The 25,084-nt window shown below is 53.3% G+C and overlaps 1 protein-coding gene across 3 annotated transcripts; it reads right to left on the bottom strand.

Annotated features, from left to right (window-relative positions):
• Nucleotides 1-262: 262 nt before the first annotated feature.
• NEK2 (NIMA related kinase 2) lies at nt 263-7,978 on the bottom strand (the record flags this gene model as incomplete). Of its 3 annotated transcripts, none has more annotated exons than XM_084244463.1 (8): nt 263-525; nt 1,780-1,950; nt 3,082-3,301; nt 4,070-4,196; nt 4,855-4,937; nt 6,999-7,239; nt 7,505-7,722; nt 7,883-7,978. In XM_084244463.1, 8 exons carry the CDS (start codon nt 7,976-7,978, stop codon nt 263-265), a joined length of 1,419 nt encoding a protein of 472 aa, XP_084100589.1. The 3 variants fall into 3 exon arrangements, with proteins under 3 accessions (XP_084100589.1, XP_084100590.1, XP_084100591.1); XM_084244464.1 differs by having other exon boundaries at nt 263-489; nt 1,825-1,950; XM_084244465.1 differs by lacking the exon at nt 1,780-1,950 and having other exon boundaries at nt 263-489.
• Between the last annotated feature and the right edge of the window lie 17,106 nt (nt 7,979-25,084).

Raw genomic sequence — 25,084 nt, 5'->3', positions numbered from 1 at the left:
GTTGTCCGCACACACATACACACACCTAAATGTAACATTTCACGGCATAGGAGTAAACGCACACAGGATTAAAAGCTCAACCAAACAAGAAAATGTCATTTTTTTTCCTATAAAGTGTTCTTTAAAAAAAGATGGAAAAAACTGGAGGCATCATGGACATTCTGTACAAGTGACGCCGAAGATCAGCAAAAGCGATTCCAGAAAATCCTTGTGACTATCCAAAAGGCCCTGGGAGCCCAGAGGAGGCTCGGGCCCACCAGGCCTAGCGCATGCCCAGGATCTGCCTGCTCTTGAGCTGGTAATTCGTCTCCATGTCCGACAGGGCCTGAGCCCGCAGCTGTGCTGCGTGCAGCCTCTTCTTCAGGTCTCTGCACTTGGACTTGGAGCTCAGCGGGCTCTCCGCACTCTCAGTCCTCAGGACGTTCTCTTTGCTCTCCCCACTGAAATGAACTTTTTTCTTAATTATGGAGGACGGGAGGTCAAAAAGTTCTTTAGGGAGAAACAAAGAAAAAGAGTTCAGGGTTACTGACTCCACCTTTCACAGACTCTCCCCAAAACACCTCCTGTTTCAGGGCATGCCTGCAGCTGGCCACCTGTCTCTGCTGGAGGCAGGCAGGGGCACGAGGCGGACAGAAATCAGTCTTTTGATCCCAAGCGCTGAAAAACAGGTTGAGGCACATAGATGTCATGCTCTGAATCAACTTTGAAGCATTAAGGGCTACAAAAGAGACTTCTGGAAATCAACCCTTATTCTCTATTCTAAAAGCACTGCCATTCTGCCGAGAACACATGACTTCCAGAAGCTTTCTTGCAGAGAGCACCTACAGTGTGGTTAAATCTTCAAGAACACTTACTTCAAAAGCAGCTCAATGGATCAGAAACTTGTTTCAGAAAGAACCTGAGCAAATTCTGTGTGGAGAAGGTAAATCAAGTGACAGTGCAGCAAAAGACGTGAACTATGCGTTTTCTATGGAAAAGGAAAAGTGGCAACACTAAGAGCTGCTGACAGAGCCATCTGGGGCTGGGCCTTGCAGGGCTGAACTCCTCTGTGCACTACAGGACATGGGCTCGCACATCCCGCTCTCCCTGGACAGACAAAGGCTCTCTCCCAGTCAGCACGCCTTCATAGCCCACGGGGAGCAGGGCAGGGGGTGGGAGGGGCTGGGTGCTCTGGGAGTAACTCCCGGGAGAGAGAGCGGGTCTGGCATGTCCCAATAAGGCACGTGAGGAGCAAGTAGAACCGCCCAGGCCAAAGACAAGGGCAGGTCCTACCGTGGCAGAGGTGGCAGGGGCCCGCACCGTGGCTTCAGCAGCTTCTCACGCTGCTTCGGTTTCAAGGCAACCTGATCACTTCTAGACCTCAACTCTGCCATCTCAGACCCCTTATTACTATAAACCCCTGAGCATGTGTAAACCCCAGTGTGAACTGTGCGTCTTGCTGAGCTAGTTTTCTAACAAAGTGTTTAGAGAAGGAGCCAGTGGTTCAGTAAGTTGAAGAAAAATAGTAGTTCATTAAATAGACTAGGAATAGATTTTATAAAGTGCTGCTGCTGAGATATACGACGTCTTCCTCATACCTGGGGGTGACCACTGAGACACATAGCATTTTTTTAAACACCTAATATTTCAAAATAAATATTGAATACTGACCACAAAGCACTCCATAAGGTCAATAAAATCGATGTGAAATCATCACGAACATAGTAAGGAAGGCTTTGCTATGACAAAATCCTTATAAATCTTCCTTAAAAGTCAAGGCTTTGTAAATGAAAGGGTCACCAAATACACCTGCAGGGCTTGGGGGCCTGGGATCGAGTCTCATACCTGGACAGTTGGTCAGAGACAGGAGCCTCTGCTCCTTCAGGAGGCTGTAATTCTTCAGCAGGCTGTCTGCCCGCGCCATCTTGTCCTCTGCCAGCCTCTCCCGAACGCAAAGTTCACGTTCCTTCTCTTTATAAAGACATGAAAAAGGAAACTCAAGTGACTTTGGTGTAAAACAACGTGCATGTAGTGATCTCACCTCAGCATTGCCAAGGCTCAGCCTGGCCTGCCCGCCCCCAGGTGATGATGAGGCTTTGGAGGTCGACCCGGTCATTCCCACACTTTAATTCCATGTCTCAGGATGTGGCGTGCTCTTAGGCTTTCTCAAAAGGACAGGTTTAAGCACAAGTACAGTGTTAGCCTCAACCTTTGCCTGTCGCGAAAGAAGTCATTTGACAGCCCCTAAATGAGGGAAAGGCAACTCGGTGAGGGGGCCTCCTTCAGACCAATAACAAAGGTCATTGTTACTTTGTGGCCCAGAATCCAGGAAATACAGCTGAAGTCACAAAACACTGGGGTAAGTTTTAATAAAAAGTTTGGGGATTTAAAAAAATTTTTTTACATAATTCTTTTAACAGAAAAGTAAAAAAAAAAAAAAAAAACACACAAAATGCTTCAGATGGGCGTAGCTGTGCCACCTCTACAGAAAGCACCACCCATCTCTCGGGGGAGAGACGTTAATGCACACACACAGGCTGCTCCTGGGGCACCTCGGGTAAGTCAGGGGTGGCAGGAGGCTCATGTCCTCATCTGTCTCTTCCTGTCAGCACGAGAGCCTCCCCAAGGTTGCGTTGGCACAGGACACGCTTCTGAATTCCTGACAGTACCTCTCACCTTGGTGGCATAGGAGCTTGCCACATCAATTGGGGAATTGGCGCCCAGTCAGTAATGCCCATCAGCGTGTTTCTAAGCCTCACTGGCGCTACCACACTCCACCGAGCCGCTGGCCTGGGCAGCCGCCGGCTGGAGCAGCCATGGCAGTGGTTGAAGTGCTAGTTTAGCATGAGGGAAGGAATGCCGCTTAACTGACACCAGAAAAACTTGAAGGCATCTACCTATGGGCTTCATACAGACATGAAGACAGAGACAAGGTCCACTGTGCTGGGAGCCACCCACGTATTGACCACAAGTCACCTCAGAGGGCTCAACGTGCAGGCCGGGGGCAACCTGCACCACAGTAGCTTGCTTTCTCAAGCACGCATAAGAAAATTTGACAGAACACAAGTGAGATAAGGCCCAGCCCCTGGCCCCCGAACTCACGCTCCAGCCTCGCCTCCCGCTCCTGCAGGGCTCGCTCTCGCTCCTGGAGCTGCATCTCCTTCAGCCTCAGCTCGCTCCAGCCCAGGCTGGACTCAGGGGGCTTGTCGGCATCTCCAGCTCGCCGCCCCCTTCTCTCAGGATTTCGCCTTTGCTCTTCTGCCACCAAGTCTGCAATCAACGGGCTCTCGAGAATTTCTTCAACGGAAGGTCGGTGATAATCCTGGAAGAAAGATTCAGTGGTCCAGTCAGATTCCCTAACAGAATCAGCATCCAGAGAGTGGGTTCACTTCCTCAGGGACGTGTCTCCAGGGCAAAGGGAAGTCTCCTCAGAAAGGCCTGACACACCTGTACAGTCAGCCGCGTGGGGCCTTCAGGCAGGAGGTTCTGTCTCCACTGGGTCGCAGATGTTAACTTACATTTGATCCCCTGGAAGTTTCCTAGGAAGCCCCGGACCTGAGCTGGTGTGGGGCATCACCACGCTCTATCTAGGACAGGCCGCCCTGGTATCTCTCAGCTCCATTCAGCAGGATGCTCTTCCCCCTTTAAGCGCTGCTTTGCTGGAGTCCTCTGTCCCCAGTTTCTCTTCCACCCTCACATCAGCTTGGCCCACCCTGTGGCCCACCCCACAGCCAGCTCTTCCCACATAAGCTCTTTGTTCACGTGAGGCGCCCTCCTCTCCTTTAGTCACCCTCCCCTCACCCCAACAACCCCCCTCTGCTGGGTCTCTAAATCTCCCACAGGAGCTAGGAGCCAAAGAAATGAAGTCTCACCTCGGGCCCCTTTCCTTACCACCTGCCACTGAGTTGGCAAGAACAAAGGGGCCGGGATGGAGGTCCTCCTTGCCATCTGTTAATGAGACTTAGTAAAGGAAACACTTCAAATGCTTCCTCAGTCTCACTGTACGGGGGGGGGGGGGGGATGGGGATGACACTAACTGCACAATTTCACCGCCAGGCAGAACTAGACAAAATGTAAAAGCTTTCTTTACCTTCAAATTTAACATCCTCGTAATAATGTCATTCAGCTCATCAGAGTAACGATAGGGAATTCGCCTGAATTTGCCTTCTCTGATCTTCCCAGCAAGCTCTTTCTGGTTGAAAGCTGTGAATGGAGGCCTTTGGAGAAAAAAATTTTATTTCCATTAGTCAAAAAACAAAAACAGATAATAGGAACCAAATCACAAGCACAGCTTACTCCAGTTTGTATGTATGTTTCTAGTTCTCTTCTGCAGTTTTGTTTCCTACCCTTGGCACCTGGGGTCACAAAATTCTTCGTTGTGGGTGTCCCCACTGCTGTGGCATGTTCTGCAGCACCCTGGCCTCTGTCCTCTAGCTCTCCTCAGTGTGACATCCCAAAAGGTCCCTTGTCCTTGTCAAATGGTGCCTGGGGACAAAGATCACTTCCCCCTCACCGGGTGAAAACCACAGCACTATAGAAAGGTGCAGAAGGAAACAGGGAAAGAGTTGGAGCATTTCCTGGTCCCAAGCCCCTGTGTCCTCCCTAGATCTGGGTTCAGCTATTCCACACCCTCAGGGACCGAGCTGTGCATCCACCTACAGGGAAGTGCCTCAGCAGCGGACACTGCGACGAGTAAGATCCAGTGTCACGGGCTGTGCTGTGACTCTGGATCATTCTGTGTCCTGTCTACAAGTTTCACCCAAGGTAGGATATAATTCTTTGACCTGATGTGCCTGAGAGCTGAAAGGCAACTCAGCAAGAAGGAACAGAGCCCCGAGTGAGGCCCTCAGTCCAGAAACAGCCGCTCACACTTACATTAAGGCGCAGAGTTCGTACAGCAAACACCCCAGCGACCAGATGTCCGATTTCTCATTATAGGACATGCGGCTCATTTGCTCCTTAAGGGGAGAAATGGTGAAGAAAGTAGGATTTAAACTTACTTGTTTTTTATATTTAAATTTAAATGGAATCTTCTAGTTTGTTAATATCCACTCATGAAAAAAAGAGAAAAAATTGATATTACATTTTCATCTGTAACAAAAATTTCAAGCACCGAGGCTGACTGGGCTAATGTCCGCTCTCCCTTCACAACAAGCGCAGGTGGCACCATCTCTACTCCATCTTCGGATTTACAATGGGAGAAAGCAGCAATCTGATCTTAACATGCTTTGTCACACAGTCCACTCACTTATCTTTTATTCACAAATGTTACATGAAGAGCTACCGGAGACAAGGCACTGACAACTCAAACATGGACATGAGACCTCGACTCCATCCTCAAGGAATGCAGAACCTAGAAATTTCATTTTAAAAGTATCAGAGAAAATTCCAGAATAACCAAAATTCCAGAAACACATTTAAATGGATATGGAATAAGTGGCTAATTCAATTATTCGTTTATATATACTTTTCTTAGTACACTGCATAAACCAGAGTAGTAATTAATATTCTCATTTCCTATTTGAATTGTTTACTTTCTTCCACAAATCACACTTCTTATTCTCTACAGAGGGCACAGAGAGCCCCAAAATCTCCAGGAGGCATCTCAGGGCTAAAGTCCAACAGGTGAGTCTGACACCAGCCCCGCCGATCAACACCTTCTGGCAGGCTGGCCAGATCTCATTACAAGGCAGGAGGGGAAAGGAACAAAAGAATCACACAGGTTTCAAGTTTTCCAAGAACCACCTCAGGATAATTTTCCTTTATGTTAAAGAGTTTCTATTAGTAATTTGACCCAATGAGAAAACGATGCTGTTCTCACCATGTCCAATCTTAGTCAAAATAAAATCATTAATTTACAAACTTCTCTATGCCATTGGATCGGTTAACAAAACTGGAGGATTTAGAAAATGCAAATGTGAACTGCTAAAATGAAAAGCCATCTCTGCATGCTTATCTGCTCGGGTTTCATCTACAACACAGGGTGTTCAAGCAAGCCTTTTCAGTCCTTGACAATGCCAGAAACAGTTGGGACCCTTTTACCAGCAACTGTACTTTGAGACCTGGTACCTAGGAAGAGAGGGTAACTCCCACAAAGAGGAGAAAGCTGTGCTCCTTGGGAGGGTAAGAACAGTTGGAAACAAAATATCCAGCAACAGAGGAAACAGAAATAAAGCAGCAGGGGAAGGCAAGAAAACCAGAACAGGGCCTCCCCGGTGGCGCAGCGGTTGAGCGCTGGGTTGCGAAGCTGCGCACGGCCTCTGCGGCGCCAGTTCGATCCCCGGCTGCTCCCCGGCCACCGGAGGAGGGTCCCACATGGCGCGCAGACCTCTCCTGCCGCCCGCTGCTCCCCTCAGCAGTGTACTTCAGTCCTTCTGCCTGCTCTGCTCCCCGCTCTGGCTCTGGTGAATTCTCTCACCCTCCCGCGCTTCTGCCTGTACCCAGTGCATGTATAAACAAAAACAAACAAAAACAAAAACCAGCAAAACAAATAAATAAAGCATGCCTCTATAAAAAAAAAAAAAAAAAAGAAAGAAAACCAGAACAAATACCAAAGTTAACACAGTAAAAAAAAAAACATATTTATGATGGCCAGGGGCAAGAATCACCCAGAGAGGCCATGACAAAGCAAAGTGGGAGTGTGCTGGGGGTGAGAGGAAGGGAGAGCAGAGTCACGGGGTTTGGGGCCCAGGACTCTGCCAACAAGTCCAAGGGGTGTCCATTCTATGGCACTTTGGGAAATGCTGCTCTTGAGGGCAGAGCCCAACCCACTTCATCTTGGAATCCCAGAGCTTAGCACTTGGTGGTGCCGCAACAAAAGCTTGACTTGAACCACTGATATAATGAAGCATAATGGCCCTGTGGTCCACATGGGAAAACATATATTTAAAAGGAAACATTACTATTGCTTCTTGGCTACTGGCTATTACTAGAGAAATAAGCCAAACACTCACTTCCCTGCTTCTGAAGTTTCAGCACTGAGAGGAGTTTAGAAAGTACATCAATGCTGAAATACTTACAGGAGACATGTAGTAAGGTGTGCCAACGAACGTTTTTGCAAAGCTTGTGTCATGGTTTAAGATTCTGGCCAGCCCAAAGTCCCCCAGCTTCACGTTTTGCTTGGCATCCAGGAAAACATTGGCGGGCTTCAGATCCCGATGCAGCACTGTGTGGCCGCCATCGCTCCGCCGGTGACATTCCTTCAGGGCCATGGTCAGCTGCGTCATCACTCGAAGAACAAATTCCTCCTCCAAGTACTGCCTGAAACCAAGCAGGGCCCTTCTGAACAAACACCAGGAGAGCTGGGTGAAGGGGGAATCTCCTTTTCAGAGGGCACCAACAGGAAGTAAGGGATAGTTTTTGGAATACGTGTGGTGATGGCCAGGGATTGTCTAAAGTTCTGTGGGCCCAGCAAACAAATACAAGAAGGTCTTGCACTCACTAACGGGTTCATCGCGGATCCCAAAACAAGACGCTTAACAGACAAAGGAGGCTCCCTTTTGGCTTCCGTGGAGAAGAGACTTACCTTTCCTTGGTCCCCTTTGAAATCACGCTGGCCAGGTCCCCGCCTTCGCAGTACTCCATGACGATGTACAGGGTGGTGTTGGTCCGGTCGATGATCCGATCGTAGTAACGGACGATGTTTGGATGTTTCAGTTCTCGAAGCAAATTCACTTCAGACACGAGCATTTGTTTCTCGGCTTCTGTCATGGAGCCATAGTCCAATTCTTTCCAGACCAGTATCTGAAAGAAGTTCCACGGCCACAGGTCAGCGCAGGGGACAGGACGGCCATTGGGGTGAAGGGACAAGGTGACCCGGCCCGGCTGCCGCGCGCACACCTGGGGGAGGCCGAGGTCCGGGACGCTGCCCTCCCGCCCCGCCAGCCCGGCCTCCCGCGCCCACCCTGCCGTCGCTCTTCCTCCGGATCTTCTGGCAGCGGCCGTAGGAGCCGGTGCCGATGGTGAACAGGACCTCGTAGTCCTCCGCCCGAGCCGGCATGGCCGGGCCGCAGGATCTTGCCCCGCCGCCGGGTTGCAGACGCCCCGCTCCCCGGAAGCCCCACTTTCGGGACGCCCCGCTCTGCGGAAGTCCCGCTCTCCGGAAACCCCACTGTCCCGACGCCCCGAAGTCCCGACGCCCCGCTGTTCCGACGCCCGGACGCCCGCAGCCAGCCGCCTGCGTCTGGTCCCTGTTTAACCGTCGCGGGCCCAGGCCTAGCAGCCGATTGGCTCGCGGTGAGGGCGCTCCGCCTCTCTGATTGGCTAAGAAGAACACAACAGCTAGGCCTCTTGGGAAAAGCGTATCACTAGGCAACCGCGTCGGCGTCCGCGTCAGTTTCAGCCTCAGGGCGGAAACGTCGCGGACGGGCGCCGAGGCCTAAAAGCGTCAGGGTGTCGGCTTCTCGGCCCAGCCGGCTGCGCCCCCAAGGTCTCAAGATCCGCGGACCCGTCCTCAGAGGTCTTCGCGCCCTGCCCTTAGACCCCACCCACCCCTCCTCTCTCCCGTTCCCGCGCTCTCGGCCTGGACTGGGTCCCGACCCGAGTTCCCGCGGGGAGAGCGAGCACAGTTTCTGTCCAACAGCCAGGAAGAGGGGAATCGACGCGAAAACTGGCGCCGTCACGCGGCCAGAGCTCAGCGGCGGAGGGTTCCACTGCAAAGACGGCAAAGTCAGGGGTGATTTCGGGGCACCAAGACCTCGGGGCGCAGCGTTGCAAAGGCCGGAGCAGCGCGGCGGTGCGCACGGAAGACCGCCCTTGGGAGCGCTACTTTGGGAGCACCCTGCAGGGTGTTGCCTCGGATCAACTTGGAGACGCCAACAAGACAAAGCATTACCATTAAAGCATAAGGCATCCGAATAGGGAATCAACAGGACTCTCTGCGAGGGCCTGAGGTCCTCACCCAGGGCTGGGTGCCCAGAGGCTAGTGATAAGCATGGGATTAAAAGGTGCCTGATTTCCTATTAAGTTTTACAAGCCTCTTGATGTTAGAGATGAAATTCCATGCATTGACTAGAACATAATGGGAAGTACAAATCAGGACCTGGCGGTAACATTCAAGGGCACTGTCCTGCCTCGAAGGAATGTTGAGGTTTCAGGGATGGCGGAAGCAGTGACAAGTGGCTGAGCTCGCTGGCATTATATAGCATACATTTTATATATATATAAATATAATATATAATATATTAATATATATTATATATGTCAATATAATATAATGTATATTATATTAATATATAATATATTAATATATATTTCACTAAGATCCACATCCACGGAGTTTTCTGGCTGGCGTGCCAGAAATCCAGGACTGTATCTCATCTTTAAAAGAAACTACTAGGAAGACTATGGGCATCTCCAACGGAACGTGTCCAAAGTCCGTCTCCTCATCTTCTCTCCAAAATGTGTTCTGCTGCCTCCTTGCTTTGGAGTAACAAATGCATATTTTGTTTTGTTCGCTGTTGTGCCTCCAAGCACCTAAAACTGAAAGTTTCCGTTCTCAATCACCGAAGCTTCCTTTTTTGTGTTCCATCCAGGAACCACTAGAGGGCAGCACATCACTTTACAATCAACCAAGGGCGGGGCCAACAGAACCGGCCTGCTTGGAGTAGTCCTTTGAGAAAACCAGACTCCATTTGCATATCGAGGAATTCAAATCTCAGACATTTTGTGTGTCTCCTCACCACAATGACGGGCCATTTCAAACATGGCAATTATGAAAATTCAAGTGCTTAATAAAGACTTCTGGAAAGAAAATGAAAAACCTGGGGCCTCCCTTGTGGCGCAGGGGTTAAGCTTCAGCTCTCAAGCTATCACCAGCCATTTTCGCCTGAATTGGATCGCTGGACATGGAGCTGACCCACAACACATAGCAGACCTCTCCTGTTTCCCCGATGCTCCCCTCAGCAGTGGATTTCGGTAGATCCACCTATTCTGTTCCCCACTCTGTCTCTGGGGAATCCTCTAAACCCCGCAACCCCTGGCCTGCACCCCAGCTCTTGTATGCATAAATAAATAAAAATAAATCTTTGAAAAAGAAAATTAGAAACCTTTGTGCATAACGATCGGAAGCGAAAAAGTGCTAATGAAGGTGCTTGAGGGAGAAAGAATGTGGAGTTGTGGAGACTGGTCCTAATGTCACGCATGGCTTGGCAGAAACAGGACAAGCCGCTCACAGTGAGGCGCTGGCTCTGGGTTTCATGCAGGCGGCAAGGGAGAGTGTGGGCATCTGAGTGCTACCGTCCGTCAGATGGCCCCAGGTGCCCGCCAGAGGCAGCTGCGTCTCTTCCATACATGACACATTTTTAGATAGAGTGGGTCAGTTTTGAACCCCGCCTGGTCCCCTGCTCTCCTGGACATGGCTGCGGCCACAGCGCAGTGGGAGTGTTGACAGATGACCACGGTCAGACTGTGCTCTAGAAAGGTCCCCCTGGCGACGGTGTCGAGAAGGAGAGGGGGGCAGAAAGGTGGCATGGGGGCTCTGGCCACACCCCAGGGGTGTGATATTGCACCACTGAGGCCACGGCCACGAAGGAGATGGTGTGGGAGACAGATTAGTGGGAGTCTGGTTACCTGTGTGGAGGAGAAGGGCAAACCCCTGGCCCAAGTGGCCGGGTGCCCTCCCAGCAGCAGGGAATGTGGGATGGGTGCCCCGTGTTGATGGAGGGCCCTGGCCATGGGGAGTGGCTGCTGGGCAGGTGGATGCAGGCTCAACAATGCCCTGGGGACAGCATTGCGCTGGCATCAGGGTGAGCACGCCCCAAGGTGGTCATGCGGAAGGCTGGGAAGGGACCTTGAGGTTACCCTGGGCAGGAGCAGGAAGAAGAGGCAGCCGTGTAGACAAGGAGATGCTGCGGGGTGTGGGAATGCAGGCACTGCCCCTGTGCTGGGCTCAGGGCCACTAGCAGCCATATCTGGAGCTGGCCTTGGCCCCCAGGAGGAGCTCGCGCCCTTTTCTTTGTCTTCACTGCAGACCCTTTGCCAGGCAGAGGGTGGGGCCCGTGCACCTGCCTTTGCCGGGAGCACACACCAGAGGCAAGGAGCAAAGCCTCAGAGGCCCTTTCTCCCCAGCTGGCCCCTGAGCTCAGCCAGGCCCTGCTGGGGACCTACAGGTTAAATTCCTGACACTGGCAGGGGTGGGGTCCACTGTGACCCCAGGATCTTGGCCATTAGCACATCTTCTTTTGGCGGAGGGCATTAAAATTATCAACAGCAACAACCAAGGTGTAATTCAGGCTGTTGCCATAGCTGCACCAAGGCCTGGTTCCCCTCTGACAAATTCACCCCTCCCGCCTGTGGGGTTGTGGGGGGTCCACGCTCCTCCTGTGGCTGAAGCACACACAAGTGAGGAGACCCCGAGTCCCAGGTACTGCCCCTAAAAAACAGGGGGGCATATGCTTCCTCAGAATTTCATGAGGCTTGAATAAAAATATACAGGCGTGGGGCCTCCTTGGTGATGCAGGGTTTGTCTCAGCACTGTGAAGCTATCCACAGCCACTGTAGAACGAGTCCAATCCCTGGCCAGGGAGCTGACCCACATGGTGTGACAGACCTCTCCTGTCTCTCCACTGCTCCTCTCAGCAGTGGATTTCAGTGGCTCTGCCTGTTCTGTTTCCCACTCTGTCTCTGGTGGGTCCTCTCACATCCCCCCTACACCTCTGGCCTGGCCTGCACCCCAGCTCTTACATGCATGGATAAAACTAATATCCAGGCATGTCTCCGCTGCTGTGGGGGCCTCAGATGCAATAGCTATTATGGTTTTTAGTTAAATCCTCTCTCTGGGTGGAGCCACAGGGGGAAACTAGATACCCCAGACTTGGGGGGGCAGGCTCTGTGGAGGACATTTACATAACCTGGCCACCTGGCCCAGCACCCCTGAGGGCAGCCCCTCCCAAGCCTCCTTCTCATGCCCAGGCGGCACCCTAACCAGGGCCACATCTCAAATCCCATTCAAAGGCATCCCAGCACCCAGTTCTCAGGACCAGGCAGTTTAAATGCACTTCCCCATTGCTGGGCAGTGCAGGCAGCTCCCGAGCGCCCACATCCTCCAAGGCCCTTCCTCCTTCTGGCTGCAGACACCTGCTCAGTGCCTGGAATGCGGCCCAGGTGCAGGCAGCTCAGGTGCAGGCAGCCCAGGTGGAGGTGGCCCTGGCAGACCAGCCCCTCCTCTAGACCTCAGCTCCCAGAACCTGTCTTGTTCAGGTCCAAGACCTCAGGCTTCCTCCTCCTCCTCAGGAAACTTCCAGAACCCCCTCTGGAGCCCTGCCCTAGCCCCTGGTGGCCTCCATGCCCTGAAGACTCTGACGCTGTGATGAGAAACAACTGAGGAGGGCTTGGACCACAGTTGAACGTGCCTCCCCGCTGGGCTAACGGCCAGCGTGGCTCCATTTTGAGCCAGACACAGCCCAGGGCTGCATGGGTGTCTCCTCTGCTTCGTTTCCCTAGAGTGTTTCCGGTGTCTGCCTCTGTCTGGCTTTGCCGCAGGAATCCAGCCTGGTAGAACGTGCAGCCATGAACCGAGGCCTGCGGTGCTATGGGAGAGGCTGCCTGCTCCGCAGCCATCCAAGTTAAGTTTTTGGACAGTCGAATGACACGTGACTTTCACTGTGTGAAACGGGGGTGGTGGCCAGCACCCCTAACCCCCAGGGCTGTTCAAGGGTCAACTGTACGTTTCTCTGGCAAATACACACAACCTGGGCCTCTGCACATTGTCCAGCAGACCCTGCTGTGGGTGGCCCCAGCCCAGGACATTAGGATTCTGCACAGAGGAGTGGGGGTAGGGGGCCCCACACAGGGAGGCAGGGGAAGGGGCCCCACACAGGGTCCCCACACAGAGTCTCTGTCCTGGCACAAACAGCACATGGGACAGGGGTGGGGAGTGGGGGAGTGCAGTGGGCCTCCCTGTGGGAGGCCCCAGCCTCTGGCAGGGCAGCAAGGAACAGCAAGGCCCAGACAGTAGCCACTCGGCCTGGCCAGGAGTTTAGCCTCTGGAGCTGGCCTTCCCTTCTTTAGGCCCATGCTATAAGCACCAGAAAGGGGAGTCAGCACAGTAAGTGGGAGGCCCCGACCTCTGGCCCCCCTTCTGCTCTGGCCTGGGTTGGGTGTGCCAGCCCCCAGCAGCCTTTCCCTGGAGGAGGATGTGACCTGTCCAGGATTCAGCACAATGACAGGGTTGAAGGTCAGGTAGGAGTGGGCCAGGGAGCCAAGGGCGGTAGGCAGCATGGGCTCCACTGGCCCTGAGCCTCAGCACCTGTGTTCTCGATGGGAGGCTGGGCTGGAAAGACCTGGGCACTCTGGAGTCCAGCACTGGCTCCAGCACTGATGTCGCCCAGGCAGGCTGCCATGGGCTGGTCCCCACGGCCTCTCATGAGCCGGTGGAACCACCGTTGCTGCATCTCGGCATCCAAGGACCTGTCTTTCAAGCCCTGTGACTGGAAGCACAATGAGGAGCCACAACTCTGCTCAGGCTGGGGGGGCGCCGGGTGTGGGGGGAACGCTGGGGTTGGGGGGACGCCGGCTATAGGGGGGTGCCAGGGGCAGGGATACGTGGGTGGGGATGGGGGTGACACAGGGGGGAGGTGAGAGGGAGAGACTCCAGGACTGGGGGGACACTGGGGCTGGGGGGACATTGAAGCCCCAAGGCCTGGTGACTTCAAACATGATATTTGGAGATGGGTGGCTGCGATGTCTTTGGTTCGGGCGAGGTCATCTTCAAGGCCGTCACCGGCAGGACTGGGGTCTTCATGAAAGGGGGATTTATAGACACATGGGGCACGCCATGGAAGATGAAGGCAGAGAATGGGGTGAAGCTTCCACAAGCCAAGGGAGCCCCAAGATGGCCAGAAGCCTGAGAGTGCCCTGGGCAGGCCTGAGGAGCCTGGGTTTGGTCACCACGGCTGGGGACAGCAGCTCACAGTGTTCTGGTGCCTCATCTGTGGCGCTGTGCCCCAAGCCCCGGCACACCTGCCACCCACACCTCACACCTGTGGGAGGCAGCTGCTCCCCAGAGGGCAAGCGGAGGCCGTGGCATGTCCCAGCTGGTTTGTCCTGCCACATTATCCCTCCAGCTCCCCCACCTTGCTCGTGTGTTGGTGTCCAGAGGTGAGACGGACAGACAGTCCATCCCCACAACACTTATCACAGCCAGGGCAGGTGTCCACAGATTGATACCATGCAAGTGCCCGGCCCTCCCTCCTGGGGGACATCCCGCCCCTGCCTCCTGGGGGGACAGGGGTACTCAGCTATTTCAGAGCAACAACGTTGTGCATGTGAGCTCAGTGGGGGGACACAGCCCTCTGCTTGGGGAAGATGAGGAGACCTCTGGTGAGCTCACAACAAGGCATTGGGACACCCGAGTGGATGCATTTCCTGGGTGAAGACAGGAGGTGACCACACCAGAGGGGGCAGGAGATGCATGGTCTCCATGGCCCAGGACCACCTGTGGGGCCCGTGAGCTTGGGCATAACCAGGCCCACCCAGACCTAGGCGACCAGTCGTCCAGGGCCCCAGGAGGTGCTGGGAGACCGGGGGCTAAGAGACTCGCGTCAGGGCCCACCTGGCTCTGGGCACACGAGAGTCCTGTCCTGGCCCAGGCCTGTTCCTGGGTCTGTAATGAGGGCGTGGAGATAGCGTGAAGCTTCCAGTTCGGCCATGAAGACGCCGAGTGCCTGCAGCCAGGAGAGTCTGTACCTGGGGCCCTACGGGCTTGTCGCCCCCAGAGCCAGGAAGGCAGCAGCAGCCAGCGGCTGTGTGCTTGGCGTGACATTGCAGCCACAGAACTGGCCGGGCTGGAGTTGAGGCTGGCAGGGTCTGAGTGTTTCCAGGCCTGAGCCAACAATCTGACCTCCACCTGCTCCAGGAAGTGCAGCCCAAGATAAGAAGCTGATGGCAGGGCCTGGCTTGAAAAGCCTGGCTGTGAGGGGTCTAACAGAGCGTGTGCACTGGGGGCAGGAGGGTCAGCAGGAGGACTGCCAGGAGGTGGCGGTGCTGGCCTCCAAGTACTGCCAATTTGACTTAAAGCTCAGCCCCCTAGGGTCCCTCTACCTGTGACCCAGGGAGCAGGAGGCTGTTCAAAGACCTCAGCAAGTTCTGTGCTGGAACCAGCTCTGCGGCCACAGGGATGGGCTGGGAAGGCCCCCAGGCCACACACAGAGCTCCTTCCAGAAAGTGCCTTCCTCCCCGCCCCCCACTGCTCTGCCCAGTTCTTTACCTGGGTGCGGCCTGACGGCCCCTGGCTTCAGACTCCTGGGCCTGGGGCTTGCCTGCCTCCTCCAGCCTCCTGGGACCTGCACACCGCAGCTTTGGAGGACTCCCTGGGGGGCATCCACCCCTGGGCCCTGGGTCCACCATCCTGGACAGGTGCCCCGGTGCAGAATGGGGCCTGGAACTGTGGGAGTCGCCACCTGGGCACACTTGGCATCTGCCTGGTCAGCTCCTGACTCACCCCAGGCTGTGGGGTCCAACCCCTCCCCAGCCCCACAGCCCAGAGCCGCAGGGCTGGTGTGCACTCCAGGCTTCCCCGCTTGGGTTTGCAGAGCAGGACAAGAGCTGACCCCCACTCCAGGCAGAGACAGATCAGAGAGAGGAGAGTGCGTTCCCATCGCCCTGCCCTTCCGGGGTCTTTGCTCTGGTCACCCTGATTTTCGTTTTATTCATACGTCCTTTCATTGTCCACATTCTTGAAATCACCTAAAACTTTATGAAAAAGATGCTTTCAGTGCCCACAAACGCAGCAAATGTGACAACAGGTGTGAAAGGGCAGGGGAGGGAGGAGTCCTGAGCAAACATGGGGGCTGTGGCTGGATTGCAGAAGCCAAAGGAACTGGACCCCAAACCCCACCTTCCTGCCTGGTTCCCCAGAAAGTCACCCGGGACTCACTGCAAGAGGCAAGCCGGACCTGCAGCTCTGCCCCAGAGGAGCCCGTCGTCTGGACGCTCAGAGCAGAGCCAGAGCCACGGGCACCAACCACTCAGGCCTCGGGCACAGCTCCGCCCTGGGGGGGTCCGGGAGCCTTGTCTCTCGTGCCCTCCTCCCTTGGAGCCCTGGGTGGAGGAGCCTGGATGGTGCCCAGCCGCTGTCAGCTACGGTCACGTGTGCCTGCATAGTGTGTGGCTCTCGTCAGTGTAATGTGTGTGCACATGTGTGCACACATTACGCATGCATGCCTGCGTGGTATATGTGTGCAAGTGTGCACATTTGCACATGTGTGCAAGTGTGTATGAGTGTGTGCATGTGCATTCACGCATGTGAGCATTGTGAGCCTACTTGCAGTGTGTTTGCACATGTGTGCACATGTTGCATGGGTGCACGTGCGTGTGTGTGTGTGTGTGTGTGTGCATTCTCGCCCTCTGCCTGAACAGGCTCTCATAGAAGCCATAGTGTCTTCCACAAGGGGTTGAGCATCTCTTAGGGGAGGCTGGGCCTGGCCAGGGCCCCATTCTGCGCCCAGCCAAGGGCCCTGGTGAGAGTGCTTTATGAACTGGGCTTCTACCAGCGGCCAAAGCTCTGTCCCCTACAAATCTTTCAGTATGTGCTGGCAGCACAGCTGGGAGCTTGGGGCCCTGGTGAGTCACCAAAGTTGGGGCGCCGGTCATGGGTAGGCCTGGAGGACAGCTCGATCCCTGAGGCGGCACCCAGGCCCTGCTCTCGGGTTTCTTGGCATCTGACCTGCCGGGAAGTTGTGAACCTGAGGTTTCCTCAATAATTTACATCTGTGTCCTCCCTGGACAGGTTCGCATGGCCGCGGACAAAGCAAACACTCCCCAGGGTACCTGAGCCCAGGGAGAGTATCGCCAAGGCCCTGACCTGGAGGCTGCAGACCAGAGCTTGGCAGCGGCCTGCCGAAAGCACAGGATGACCAAGAGGAAGCTGAGGGCTCTGCGCCCCCCAGGAAGACAATGGGGCTGTGCTGGCTGCCTTCGTGACCTGCGGGCGCCCAATGAGACTGGCCTCTGCCATTGTCTAAGGGGGTGTCTACTAGGTGACGAGTCCCATCCGGCCCCCATGCCCCCACCCAGCCCTCCCATCACGCCAGCCTGGGGACCCGAATGCTTCCCTGAGTCTACACTGTCACACAGGCAGGGGCAAGGCCTTGGGGACACCTGCAGTCCACACCTCCATGTCCCCAGGCCTCTCTGCACGTGTCTGCCTTGCCCCCTGGGGACCTGCTCTCCCAGCTTTGCCGGCAGGACGAGGTGCAGCCCCTGCCACTGTGAAGAGGCTGCAGGGAGTTGTGGGGTGGCTGGGAGGCGCCCCACGGCCCGGCCCGCTCTGTCCCTTCTGCTCTCAAGGCCCAGGTCGCAAAGATCCCGGCCCACCAAGTGCCACCACCGAGCCGAACGCATCCTGCCACCTCCTCCTGACCATCAGGGGCCAGGGACTCTGGGGGGCGAATTGTGGATGGTTCCATGTCTCCACCTGCAAGGAGAAACTGCTTGATAAATTCCACATTTACTAACTCCTCGCTTCCCCAGCTACCTCCTCACAGCAGCCTGGGGTTGCTCTGACACCCCCATGGACCCGGGGCCTGTTCGCCTGGGTTTTCCAGTCCTTCTCCAGGAAACCTGCTCCACCATCTCCGCTATGCCCTTCCTGTCTCTCTCCTCACCTGCTGGTAGCCAACCTCAAAGAAGGTTTGAGAATGGGGAGTGGGGCAGCCTGGGAGACTTCAGGGACCGGAGGATCAGCTGCTGTGGCAGCAGTTTGCCAGAGCTGGGCCTTGGACGCAGGCTGTTATCCCAGCTGATGCTGCCGTGACCCCCAATAACCTCCCTCGATATTGGATCTGTGACCCATTTGGAACTGGAAGACGTGATTCTCAAGATATAAACTTCAGAATCTTTCTAACTGGAAAAGAAGACTTTTCAAAATCACTGTGTCCCCCTCAGTCTGCAGGATGCCCTCAACACAGGCTTCCCTCGTTCAGGTCTTCTGAATTATACAGAAGACTGTGGGCAAATGGACAGCTTCCAGCTCCTAGCAGCCCTGCTCCCCTCCTTTTGATAATTAGTCAAGGTCTTCACCGCAAGTGACATCATGTCTCAGAAGCAAAAACAGGTCCCTATTAAGAGTTGTAACGTCTTCTGTCTGGGAGATCCTATTTCCTCTTTATGTGCGGGTCTCCCCACCTTGCTAATTGGCTCTCCCACTTTAAGGCCTTTTCTTGGTGCTGCCTGGAACCTTTGATAATTAGATGGAGTCTGGGAGGTGAGACCAGGCGCTGGACACGCTGGTTACATTTCCTTCTGCCTTAGAAGTCAAAGGGTCAGGGCTGGGGAGCGGGGCTGTGGGCAGGCAGGCGGGTGAGGGGACAGGGAGCTTGCACCCCACTGGTCGTTCAGACCTCAGCACGGCCAATGCAGGAGCAGCGTAATCCTCCATCTAGTCCCCTCACTGGCCTTCAGGGCCACATACTTCATGTACACAGTCTCGTTCGACACGAGAAAGAACTCGTTGGAAGCCTCCCTTGGAAACGCCAGGCAATGAGGTGCGGGGACTGGACGTGGCAAAGGGCAGCGTGGGATCAAGTTCAAGAAGAGCCCACCCTGGGTCCCAGGCATGTCCTGCCTGCCGAGCCCTGGAACCAGTGGCCACCACCGGTGGTGGGCTGGATACTAGAGGTTGTCCCAGCCCAGGACACATCCCCTGTGCCAGCTCCACCTGGAGCCAAGAGGCGTGGGCTGTTCCACCGTGGGAATCCCCACCCCTGCTCTCAGAGGCTCTTCCTCCAGCGCACAAGCAAAGCACATTCATTTCCTCTGCTTGTCCTGAAGATGAGAGCGTGGTCCTCAGGGACTACCATGTTGGTTTTAAAACTGAGGAAAGAAGTTATGGTAGCTTTCAGAGCCACCACCCCCTGAGGGGTGCTCATTTCCATAGCCCTCTGGTTTACTAAAAATAGGACCCCAGACAGAGGGCGTGTGTCATTTGGGGGGAAATACTGGAATGGAATGAACAGACCTGGTCCTAGTCCCTGTGATTCCCCAAAGTGGCCATTTGCCACCCCGGAAGAAGCCGCCATCAGCAAACAAGCTCATTCCCAGAGTCCCTTGAGCCGGGAAACCACCCAGCCAGTGCCCGGTCAGCACCAACCCTGACATGAAGCTTACCCTCCACAAAACTTCCCTTCTTTTAGATGGGTGTCCCTGTGCTTATTGGACTTACACAAGTGGATCAGCAGATCTAATCCGCTTAAAGTCTTAGGAAACTCAAAAAATTTCCAGCTATTGAAATTAAGGGGAAACTTGTCAAAGTGCCACTCTGCAGGCCTGGTGAGCACTCTGGCCTAGGCAGCCAAGGAGGGCCAGCTTGGGTGGATCTAGGGGGCCAGGGGGCTCACCTTCCAAGGGGGCTCCTAGGAGTCGTCCTGTGAGACCCCTGGCCCCCTAGATCCACCCAGCCCGAGACTCACTCTGTCACCCAGTCCAGGGTTCCCAGGGGCTTCTGCTTTTGCGCTTTTGGGGAGCCCTGAGCTGCCAATACCCAGGCCACAATTAAAGTCCCATGCTTCTTACCAGGGCCTGGCTGTTTGTCTCCAAGGCCACCCACTGCCCTCACGGAAACACACACCGGGGGAAGTTGGACGCCCTCCCGTAGGCTTGAGCGGCCTCATCCACCATTGGTCTGTCCTTTGGCGCTTTCCTGCTGCAGGAGGGCAGAGAACCTCAAGAGCATGTGGGCTCCTCCACAGGTGAGCTAGGGGCGCCCTCAGCACACAGCCTGGGGACAGCGTTGGAGGGGACGTCCATTTCCCGCAACCACTGTGTTTGAACAGGCCCTGGGATCCCCGTCATCAGGATGTTGGCCTGAAGTCTCCTCTCCTTTGCTTCCTTCCCACCCTGCAGCTCTTCCGTACTCCTCTCACTGTCCTCAGTGGATCCTGATGCCATGGCTGCCAATCAAAAGACTGGAGATGAGGCCTGTCTCAGGGAGGATTCATAGCCAAATGAAACAAAAGAATGAAGATGAGCAGTAGGTTAGGCTTCTGTCTGGGTCCCCTCCCAGAGGCCGGCCCGGGATCTCTCTGGAGGTAAACAAAAGGGCCTCACCCACAACCTCTCGTGGGCACCCACCCAACACGCACACAGACAGTGGATGGCGCTGCAGCCTGAGAGCTGCCTGGGCCAGCTGGCAGGTATGTTCAATTTCTTCCTTTGCAAAATGGGTTTAATCAGCCCCGTGGGTCCGTTCCTGACCCAGAGCGGCCTGCCTATTTCCAGCAGCAGCCAGCCACCTCCCCACTGCACTCCCGCAGTCCGGATTCTTGACACTTAAGCGTACGTCTCTCCAGCCTCTGAGAGTTAAGAACAAAGTTCTCCAAGTCCTGAGAGGTAAAAATTTATTGGTTTATATCTCACCAGCATGTGAATGGTGTGGTCACACCTGCTCATACAGCTGACCTTTCCTTATAGCCAAAAGAGGAATTGTTTTCCTTTTAAAAATACATTTTTTTCCAAGCAGGAAGAAACATTTTAAAAACAACATTCTCATATTAAGTGGAAATTAGAAACAATGGCTTTGTTTTTTCCAACTCAGGAGGAACAGGGCTGGTCAGCAGGTCTCTGGTGCCTCGGTGACGCTCTCGGGCCTCTGGGCCCTGCCTGCTCTCGTCATCCACAGAAACCATTTGGGGGGCACTGACCGCCGCACTGAAATACAGCCTAGATCCAGACACACAAAGAAGAGGCATACTGAACAGGGACGGCATTTGGTAGATGGTGTAGTGGTTTTAACGCATTAAGACTTTGTCAGTGGGATCACGTGTATTCTACAGACAGAGAATCTGGACACGCTCAAGATCAAAGCCTCAGCAGCCCTGCCGCACACCTGACTTAGCTTTGAGAAATAGAGCCGGTTTTAAAAAGAGGCGAGTTTCCGTGCACCAGGACAAAATTTGCTTTTGTCCAGTTCTTCCAAACTGAAAGGATCTCGTGGGACGGATGTTAACGCTTTCCCAGGCTTCAAGCCCCAGCTGAGGCCAGTGGTGGGGATTTCCTGAGAGTGGTGAGTAGATGAACTGTGAGAAATGTATTCAGCATTAGCAGCTAAGAAACAAACCAAAAAAACAAAAAAGGAGGGGGCAGTGGTGAACTAGGGACAGTGCCTGTGGCTCCAGGGGGCCACCTGGTTCATGTCAGAATTTTGCCAGAAGTTGTTTTTTTTTTTTAAAAGATTTATTTATTTATTCGTTTATCTATTTTTATTTATTTATTTGTTTATTTATTTATATTATTCTAACTGGGTACAGTTAGAAGCACGGGAGGGTGAGAGAATTCACCAGAGCCAGAACAGGGAGCAGAACAGGCAGACTGACGAAGAAGTACACTGCTGAGGGGAGCAGCAGGCGGCAGGAGAGGTCTGCGCGCCATGTGGGACCCTCACCCGGTGGCTGGGGATAAAACCAGCACTGTAGAGGCTGTGGGCAGCTTTGCAGCCCAGCGCTCAACCCCTGCGCCACCAGGGGAGGCCCCAGAAGTTGTTGAAATAAAATTACATAAGCTTACAACTAAGGCCAAAGCTAAAAGTGGTTTAGTTTAATGGGTGTGATCTGTATGGAAGAAACACACCAGGCTGAAGATGACACATTTGAGAAGCGAGTAGATTTGGGTGTCATTCCATTTTTCAAGTCACGATTGAATCACAATCATAGGTTGGCTACACGAGTTCAGGAAAATCAATCAAAGAATTCTGGTAGAATCGAATGATTATACGGAATTTACACTATTCCATATTGTAATACATAATATTGACACTATTCTATAATATTTTGTCTTTTTTGTTATGCTATACATCTTTGCTATCAGCAAAATTTGTAACAATCTTATGTACACTTGTACACATAGTTTTTTTTTTGTTTGTTTTTGTTTTTTTTTCTGGGTGGAAGACTGTTTGTTAAACGTCTTCCAGTATTCCACTTCAGGGGAGGTGGGGAAAGGAGGGTTGGTCTTAAACCAAAGAAGGAAGTACAGTTTGCCTCTGTTTGGTTTCTCAGTTTGCCCTCAGCATCCACTGGACATAATGTATGCTGAGTACAAGTCTGCAGATGCGAATGCCAAAATATCTCTAGTAAAACACAAACACCCCACCCCATTGCTAAGAATTAAAAGCACTTTACTTGAAAAAAAATCAACTTTATTTTTTCTAAGTTAAAAAAAATAGAACCAGCTATTAATTTCTGTTGAAAAAATGTTTCTTTTGGTGTTCACATCTAAATTTCTGAAAAGGTGATCTGGTTATTAAAATATCCCCAAATGCATTCATAAACCAGATCCACGTGTGACCAGCCCTTTACAAAAAGTAATGACAGTTGCCACAGCCTTTACATTCATCCTCATCATACATCACAACATGCAGATACACAAAGAGCGGTGAACAAGCAGACGTAAACACGGCGTCAGAAAACTATGCTCCATCCATATGAAATAAATATGACATTGCAATAACTGTAAAGAAAATGAAAGCAGTCAATAAAACAATGGCAGTCCAACGAAGCCATTTCATTGCCCAATCATGAAATAAGTTACTGTAAATGCACAGATTCCTTCCATGTAAAAATCTGTGCGTCACAGTTGTGTGTTCAACAGTTTTACACGATAAAAATAAAGCCATTCAAAATGTGTGTGCACGCTTTGCAACTAGAATACACTTAATTTTTTTTTGCCCTTTAAACTGTTTTAAAAAAATATTAAATGTAAAAATCCTCAAATGGAAATTTTGCAGAAAAACCCATATTTTACCTTCTGTATGGCTACAGTCACCCTCCCCCAACAGTTCAGCACCCTCGGCTTATTCCCAGGGTTCAGTTCCTAATTGTTGGGGATCGATGCAAAATGATTACTATAAAGCACCAAGCAGTGACCGCCTCAGAGCCCCCGGCCCCTCAGTGACCCAGAGGGTCAGGCTCATCTCTGCCTCAACCCCCACAACCCACCCAGCCAATGAACGGCTGCCCAGGCTGCCCAGGGCCTGGCCTCGCAACAGGCGGCTGGAGGGGCACTCCACGGCCCAGCACTGAATGGCAAAACTGATCGTTTGTATCCATCCTTTGTGGGAACTCTGGAGGAAAGTCCTGTGTATGAAGAAAATAACTAACTCTTCCTAGTCAGCAGTGCAAATAAAATGTTCTTAAATATCTACAAGAATCCAGTAAGACTATCCACGATTGAAGACACTTTCTAGGATTATAAGCGGTCCCAGTTCGGAAGAGTCTTTGGGGAAGTGATTGTCAGACAATGTTATGGAGACGATTCCACAGGAGGAGGGAAAGGAGAAGAGTGGGAAGCCTGGTCACGGGGCACTCATGCGAACATTCCAGGCCGGCATCCAGGGCCGGGGCTGAACAACACATTCACAGAAAGGCTTGCGAGCAAGTGCGATTCCCAGGACCCACAGGTTATTCGGGGATCCCTTGCCCAGCCAGGGACCGTCTAGGCTTTGGTGTCTGTCTTTCCAAATCTCTTCACTCCTCATTAACACCACCATAAATATAGAGGCAAGTGAAATTAAGAAACCACTCAAACCATTTTTAAACTCGTAAGCATCCCTACAAGAAAAGCAATTTAATGAGAATAAAAATTCACCTCTAAATACAATTTACATTGGTGGTTTGCGATGCCTTATTACTGGATTGGCTATCCAGTAACTTCTCATTTCTTTACCATGGAAAATGAAGTGTTGGGTGTAATATTAAAAACTATTTCATAGTATGACAGGTCAGAGTGCACAGCTGTCTTGTTAAACACAAAAGTCTATTATTTGGATTCTCAACGCATTGGTGTGCTCATCAAACATCCCCTTTCCACTCTGCTGTTTTTCTTTACCTTCCGCCGGCTTCTCCGTGATGTCCATATGTCCTGGCACTGACCACTGTTCCTGAGGGTGGGCGTGGGTGGCTCTGCCCACCAGGGCCAGGTCCACCTGGTTCTTTACCCCCGGCCGGGGAGGCGAGAGGTGCTGAGTCCTGTGGCTGCTGGCCTGTGATGCTGGAGTTTCTCTCTCCGCTGACAAAATGTGCATTTTTCTAAACCCCCTTTCATCTCCCTTTGCGGGAGTTGGAGGCACCAACAGGGGCGAGCCACAGGTGAGAACTGGCTGCATCCCTGGCCCCCAGGCCGCGCCACGCCTGCCACGGAAGCGCCACAGAGCTTCCTACACTCACAGATTTTGCAAACAGAAGAGCAAGAACATGTTGGCAAAGAACCAGGTGGCAAGGCTGAGTGAACACGTCTATTTACAATGCACAGGTCTACTTTCAGGGAAGCCTCAGCCGTGGTGGGTGCAGTGGCCCCCAGGCCATGGTGGTGACTTGGCTGGGCCCACGAGCTCCCCCCGCAACCCTTATCCCTGCACGGGGCCCATGGGCACTTTCCTCTGGGGAACACACAGCTGTGGGCCCGGGTGGCTGACCCTCAGATGCAGTTTAGACACATCCTGCAACCTGGGGTGTTTGCGGGCCTCACGCGGAGGCAGCTTCAGTGTCTTCCATTCCCTCCTGTCAGCGCCGTGCCCCAGACTGAGCCGGGCCAGCTGCTCTGCACCAGGACACACCTGAAGTGGGAAGGCTCTGCTGCGCAGCGCCTCCAGCAACCTCCGCCCATCCCCGCGTGGGCACGGGGATCCCCACGCCCACCCATCCCGGGGCACTCGCCAGTTCTCTCACAGGTGCAATGAGTGACCCACCGACAGAGCCACCTGGATTTGGTGTTGCTTTACCCTTCCCACACTGCCGGGGAAGTTACATCTTTTCAGTGTTTTTGGTTTATTTGACGATGGAGAACACTAGTCCTTGTTTTCACTGTACAGTCTACTTCTCAAATTGTCATATGTACAGTTAGCGACTGATGGGGGGGCTCTAGCCTGCTCCTGTCATAGGAACTACCTCTGGCCTCGGAGGTCACAGCAGGCACAAAGGCCAAAATCCAGTGCCCCCTCTCCACAGCGGCAGCTCCAGGACTCACCAAGGTGGTGCCGGCAGCGTGTGTGAGAAGAGGTGGGGTCTCCTGTGAGCTAAGTCAAATGAACACAGTGACACACACTCACACACCCCACATACACCCCCCACACACCACATACACCCCTCGAACACACACCCCCCCCCGCACCCCACAAACC

This window comes from Talpa europaea, assembly GCF_964194135.1.
Source record: "Talpa europaea genome assembly, chromosome: 10".
Lineage (NCBI taxonomy): Eukaryota > Metazoa > Chordata > Mammalia > Eulipotyphla > Talpidae > Talpa > Talpa europaea.
Note: the sequence above shows the minus strand (reverse complement) of the source record. Positions and strands in the feature narration are given on the sequence as shown.